The sequence below is a fragment of the Eurypyga helias genome, unplaced genomic scaffold (genome assembly GCF_000690775.1).
Source record: "Eurypyga helias isolate BGI_N326 unplaced genomic scaffold, ASM69077v1 scaffold8072, whole genome shotgun sequence".
NCBI lineage: Eukaryota > Metazoa > Chordata > Aves > Eurypygiformes > Eurypygidae > Eurypyga > Eurypyga helias.
This window is the reverse complement of record NW_010235237.1, coordinates 1,817-7,744: the sequence shown is the minus strand read 5'-3', so window position 1 is coordinate 7,744 and position 5,928 is coordinate 1,817. Positions and strand designations below refer to the sequence as shown.

At 49.9% G+C, this 5,928-nt stretch overlaps 1 protein-coding gene across 1 annotated transcript in view; it reads left to right on the top strand.

The window, feature by feature from the left end:
- Positions 1-646: 646 nt before the first annotated feature.
- LOC104505911 (histidine--tRNA ligase, cytoplasmic-like) overlaps positions 647-5,928 on the top strand; it is a gene marked incomplete at its 3' end in the record, with an annotated part of 6,006 nt that continues 724 nt past the window's right edge. Inside the window, exons 1-4 of the mRNA XM_010146672.1 lie at positions 647-733; positions 2,558-2,677; positions 2,865-2,960; positions 3,508-3,633. Of these exons, the coding sequence (XP_010144974.1) occupies positions 674-733; positions 2,558-2,677; positions 2,865-2,960; positions 3,508-3,633 (402 nt within the window). The remainder of the gene's footprint in view (positions 734-2,557; positions 2,678-2,864; positions 2,961-3,507; positions 3,634-5,928) is intronic.

Genomic DNA, 5,928 nt, shown 5'->3' with positions numbered 1-5,928 from the left:
AGCTGGTCTAGGGCACGGCGGTGTTGGAAAGGGGGAAGAGGAGCTTGGGGGCAACTGTGTGTGCCAGTGCTGGGCTGGAGAGCGGGTTGCTGAGGTGATAGGGGTGTGGTTGGGGTTGCTGGGCTTAGCGGGAGGGTCTGTGGGGAGCTGGGAGTGCTGGTGCAGGTGTTGCTGGGCTGGGACTAGTGGCGTTGGGAAGAGGGGTGTAGAGGAGGATGGGAGTACTGGCCTGGGCTGGAGAGCGGAGGGGCTGGGTGCTTGGGGAGAGGGTGCAGGGGAAAGTGGGAGTGGGAACTGGTGATTCTAGTGTTAGGCTGGAGAGAAGGATGTTTGGGGTGTTAGGATTTGGAAGAGGATGCTGGAGACGATGCTGCAGCCCACATAGCAGGGGATGGTGGTGCGGAAGTTGGTATAATTGGAGATGTGGGGACCAGGGAGGCAGATGTTGATTGAGCATAATGGTGGTCATGGGAGTCAGAGAATGGTGGGGGTGTTGGGGGTACTGTCATTGGGGTGCTTGTAACAGAAGTGGGGTGTACTGGAGAGGAGCAGGGGATGCTCAGGCTGAAAGTGTTGGGTAAGGCATGTGGGCTGGGCCTGACAGGTTGGCTTACCCTCAGCTCCCTCCTTGTTCCATCCCCAGATTGCACAGGAGGTGGCAAAGCTGCTGGAGATGAAGGCACGGCTGGGGGGAGATGAGGGGAAACACAAATTCGTGCTTAAAACCCCAAAGGTAACTTCCCTCAGCACACACACTCATGTGCCCCTCTGTACATGCACCCTACTGCCATGCACACGCACAGCATCCTTCATGCACCTGTGTGTGCAAAACCTCAGCATAGACTTGCCTGTCTCTGTTCTCATTTCTGTTTCCCTTTTTACTTTTAGCAGCAGAGGAGAGAGGGGTGAAAACATCCCTGACACCTTCCAACCCAGATCCTCTAATAACTTTTCTGGTGCTTCTGTGACAGGCCAACCACCAGCTGCTCTGGTCAGGAAATTAAATTCCCTTTTGGTCAAGCTGTATCACAGCTGCCCAGCGTCAGAGGTCTCATATCTGTTTGGACTGCACTATTTGGAGTAAGATCATGACTTGCATTGCCCCGATGAGGGCTAGGACTCTTCGATTCTGACAGCACTGACCCTAGTCGTGCCTGCAGGCGTTGGCTCTTGTGGATCAAGGATCCTCAAGCTGATCCTGTTCCCTGTTAACCTGGCCTGAGCGGATGAAGCTGCTGATAGGTTGGGTGAGCACAGAGTGCTGCAAAGTGCAGCTCCGCTGGTGCAAGGCTCAGGGGAACTGCAGAGCATAAGCCAGCCAAAGAAAACCGGTTGCCCAGCAGTGTTTGCTGGGAATGTTCAGCACATGTTGAAGTGTGGGGAGCAAGAAAGGTCTCAGCTTTTGGTCTTGCCTTAGTCTGTGGGGGTGAGTAATCCTGTTTACTGAGCCGATCTGGCCAGCTGCTTACATTTTTGCATCCTCTTGCAGAAGGATCCTTCCTTCAGGGGGAAGTTTTTCAGTCTCTAGGCCCCTGAGAATAGTGTCCATGATGCAATTTATGCTGAATTTGTTGATGAATGAACCTGAATGTTTCATTGCTAGCAGCTGACCAGAGATCAACTGCACTTCCATGCTGTGTTATGGAAGAGAGTTTTGCATGTTGCTCACAGATCTGCCTGAGGAAATGTCTCAAAACGGCTTCTCTTGTCCATTTCTTTTATCTCATGTTTTGGGGCTTGTAGTTGTGGAGTGAGACCTGGAAAGTGGGAGTGTATTTCACTGTTTAAAGATGTGGGGAGAAGATTTTGCAGCTCTTGGAGTGCCAGGGAGAAACAGCTTGGGTTTCCAGCCTATCAGCCACGTCAGTGTACTGCTGAGAGCTGCTCTTCGCTGTGCGGCCTGCAGGTGGGGTGTTACAAAGTGCTGCTCTCTGCTTCCTCCTGCCTAACTGCCAGACCCTAGAAGATGTGAGTGGGAGGTCTGGTAATTAACAGTGACTTATGTGTTGCAGAGAGCCTAAAGGTGGTCATCGAAATAATTCAGTGACTCTTAAAAGCAAAGAAATTAAAAGGCAGCACATCCTAGTGAACAGTAGATGGGCATTTCACAGGTATCACACTTTGAAAATGTGATATCTCTTTATCTGGGTTTGGAAATTGTAGAGCTGCTGAATGTGCCTGACGTCTCAGAGTGGCTCGTTGTGCAGGGGTCTGGCTAATATGTTGGAATTGGAACTATGGACTAGCTGTGCTGTTGTGCTTGAAAGCACTGAATGCTGTTGGATCTGTGTTAGCTCATTTGTTTCCTGCATCGTGAAACTCCAGACACATATTTACCTCTGCAGACCGTGGCACATCATGGCTGAGCTGCATCCTGATGTTTTCCAGTGTTTTTTCATACTGCTTTTTACCACCTTTCCCGATACCTGGTGTAAGGACCTGACCTCACTGGCTTCGTTAGCAGTATGATAGCTTCTTCACATTGCCTCTCACATCTGTCCCCATTGCATGCCTCTAACCCAATGTGTCCTTTGCTCTTTTCCTTATCTCACCCCAGGGCACGCGGGACTACAGCCCTAAGCAAATGGCCATTCGCGAGAGGGTCTTCAATGCGATCATCACCTGCTTCAAGCGCCATGGAGCAGAAGTCATTGATACACCGGTGTTTGAGCTGAAGGTGAGGGAGGACAAAGCAAGCTGGCCGACGAGGATAGTCCAGTTGAAAGCTTGCGATGTGTTGAGGGCTGTGTTTTTCTTCTCCCTTCTCCTAGGCGTCCTCCCTTTTTCTCCTTGTTTTCTGTGCACTCTAGTACTGATCCCCTGTCACTGAAGATGCTGTTTGTTCTTGTGTCCTTTTGTTGTAGGAGACGCTGACAGGGAAATACGGCGAGGACTCAAAGCTCATCTACGATCTGAAAGATCAAGGAGGAGAGCTGCTGTCCCTGCGCTATGACCTGACAGTATCCTGCCACAGCCAGTGCTGAGGGTCTTGTCACCTCTGCTGCCCTTCTTCTGGGGCAGTGCTGTCTAGAGGGCAAGGGAGGAGGAGGAGGGAGGACAGTCTCTCGGCCCTGACCCCGTACAGGGAGAGGGTGGGCAGGCAGTGTGGTTCAGTGGGCACAGAACCCTTGCTCAGTTATTTACTGTATGTTGCTTCTGTCTGGAGAAATAACGCTTGTGTGTGGAGATAAGGAAGGTCTGTGTTGAGTGGGGTTTCTCCTACAGCAAGGTACCCATATGAGGCTGCTGCAGTACACAGGCCACGTGAGACTGAGATCCAGCCTACGGTGCTGCTGGAAGATGCCTGTAGGGATGTTTAATAGTAGCATGTGTGGGCCATTGTCTTGGGGAGTTGTGACAAGTCCTGCCATTTCTTAGCAGTTGCTTTTTCCCCTGTGTGCATGTGACACACTGTGAGTGTTGGGAAGATAGTGAGGACCCAGAACTGCCTGTGACTGATAAGCAGGTGGGGTGATCTGTTCCCCATCCTTAACCCTATGACCTCAGGTGCCCTTTGCTCGCTATTTGGCGATGAACAAGATCACCAACATTAAACGCTACCACATCGCTAAGGTCTACAGGCGGGACAACCCGGCCATGACCAGGGGCCGCTACAGGGAGTTCTACCAGTGTGTGAGTTTGGCCATTGACAAGCACACTGCTGAGTGAGGCTGTAGGCTGGGCAGCGCTTGCGGGGACATAGCACTGTGAAAGCGCAGGACCACAGGCTGTGTTACCCTGCAGTGGCCTTCCCTGTGGCTAGCTGAGGAGGATCCACTAATCTTCTTGTTAGCATGTCCCTATAGGTGTGAAAAGCAGCTTGAGGGTGAGGACAGTGTCTGTGACAGGGAGCTGGTGTATCAAGGAACTCGGTAATACAGCCTCCAGGTCCCATCTGGCCTGCTTTGCTCCTTGCCCCACCGCACAGGGCTTGCCAGCCTGGTGGAGGGGAAGAATTTCCTTCTGATCCCAAATCTGGCAACAGTGGCACTCCTGGGTTTGTCAGCAGGACGCATGAACCAGGCAAGGGAGTGACTCAGCTGTAGGATGCGTGACTTCTGTTCTGTGCTTAGTCAATCTGTATTTCAAAGGAAGGGGAAAAACGCAGAGGCCAAATTACAGGACAGGTAAGAAAGCAATTCCCTTTGTGGCTTTCTCAGATGAGTGTGGTAGCCCCAAGGAATGGCTTTTTTCTGCTGTACTGCCACAGTCCCCATGGTCTCATATTGCAAAGAAATTCCTGTTTGAGAATATTCCTGTTTCATCATACAGCCCCTGTGGATACCTTCCAGCTCCAGCTTGCTGAATTCCCATTTCCAGACAACTTGAGGTCTCTGCTTGCTGTTTCATCTGAAAGACTGTTCCAAGATACCACTCTAGGATAGCTAGACATAGTCTTCTAATATCCTGGCTAAACTTAGGTGGGTCTGATAGTTTACTTCTCCGTGTGTCAGTGCAGCTCTTTAAATGGCAGCTGTCATCCTTTGATACAGATTCTTCCCCTTTCTTAGATAAAAATTAGGGAAATGTTTAGAGAAATCTTAGCCTCCTTAGGCCACGTATATCAATCTCTATTGCCTTCTCCCTGGAGATGCTTTGCTCAGCCTAGTAGCTTTTTCTGCATCTTTTCTTAAATACGATTCACCAGCCCTGGGTGGTTGTTTTCAGTAATTTCAGCTGTGCCACCTACAGCGGTAATGGCACTTTCCTGACTGTACCAGGTCTTGCCCAACTTCCACAGGGATTGCATCATCCTTCTTGCACTCAACTGATCAGGTGTTAACTGATGTGATCTCATCTCATTACTCCTCCATTGCCCCAATTTGTTTTGGAAGTTTGGTGAAGCCATGCTGAAATTTACACACTTACTTAAAATCATTCTTGTGCTCAATCTCATTGAAGATACTGCATTTAGGGATTCGTCAGTGGGAGTCGAATAAGAGGTCTCTTGCTGTTCCTGTGTTTTATTTCTCTCTGACCATTGATGTTGTCTTTGCTATTTTCCAGTCTCGGGGTACCAGCCTTTGAAAACATCTTGCTGTTAGCCTTCAGTTCTGTGTGCTAGTTCCTCTGGTAATCTCTGGTGGAGACCACTCAGGCTTTATGATTTGTTTTTCTATCTTAGTAGTTGAAACTTTGGTTTTTTTGCTTTATTTGAGATCACATCTTCTTCCCTGATTGCTAACTTGATTGGCATGTGTATTAAAAAAGGGCATCCTAAGAATCAAGGCAAAACATTTGACATTTAGGTCATACCAAATAATAAGTAGTTTACTCCTCCCTTTCCTGGTTCCTTTGTTCTATTTAATTGCTGCTGCTGCTAGCTCTGCTGTTCTTTGCTGTGTGATACACCGAGACAGAGGTCCTTGAGAAACAACATAAAAGTGCTGCGTCAGAGGCAGGGAGCCAGTCACACACCTCCAGAAGCAGAGAGAAGCAGAATGGCTTCTACAAACTGTCTGCACTGGCCACGACACAAACTCTTCGCAATGCAGTGGATGCAAGCTGCCTTCGATGAATCCTAGAATGGTTTGGGTTGGAAGGGACCTTAAAGATCATCTAGTTCCAACCCCCCTGCCATGGGCAGGGACACCTTCCACTAGACCAGGTTGCTCCAAGCCTCATCCAGCCTGGCCTTGAACACTTCCAGGGATGGGGCATCCACAGCTTCTCTGGGCAACCTGTCCCAGTGCCTCCCCACCCTCTCCGGGAAGAACTTCTTCCTGATCTAATCTATATTCACTTTCATCTTAAAGCCATCACCCCTTGTCCTGTCAGTACCTGTCCTTGTAAAAAGTCCCACTCCAGCATTCCTGTAGCCCCTTCAGGTACTGGAAGGTGCTATAAGGTCTCCCCGGAGCCTTCTCTTTTCCAGGCGGAACAAGCCCAACTCTCCCAGCCTGTCCCCATAGCAGAGGTGCTCCAGCC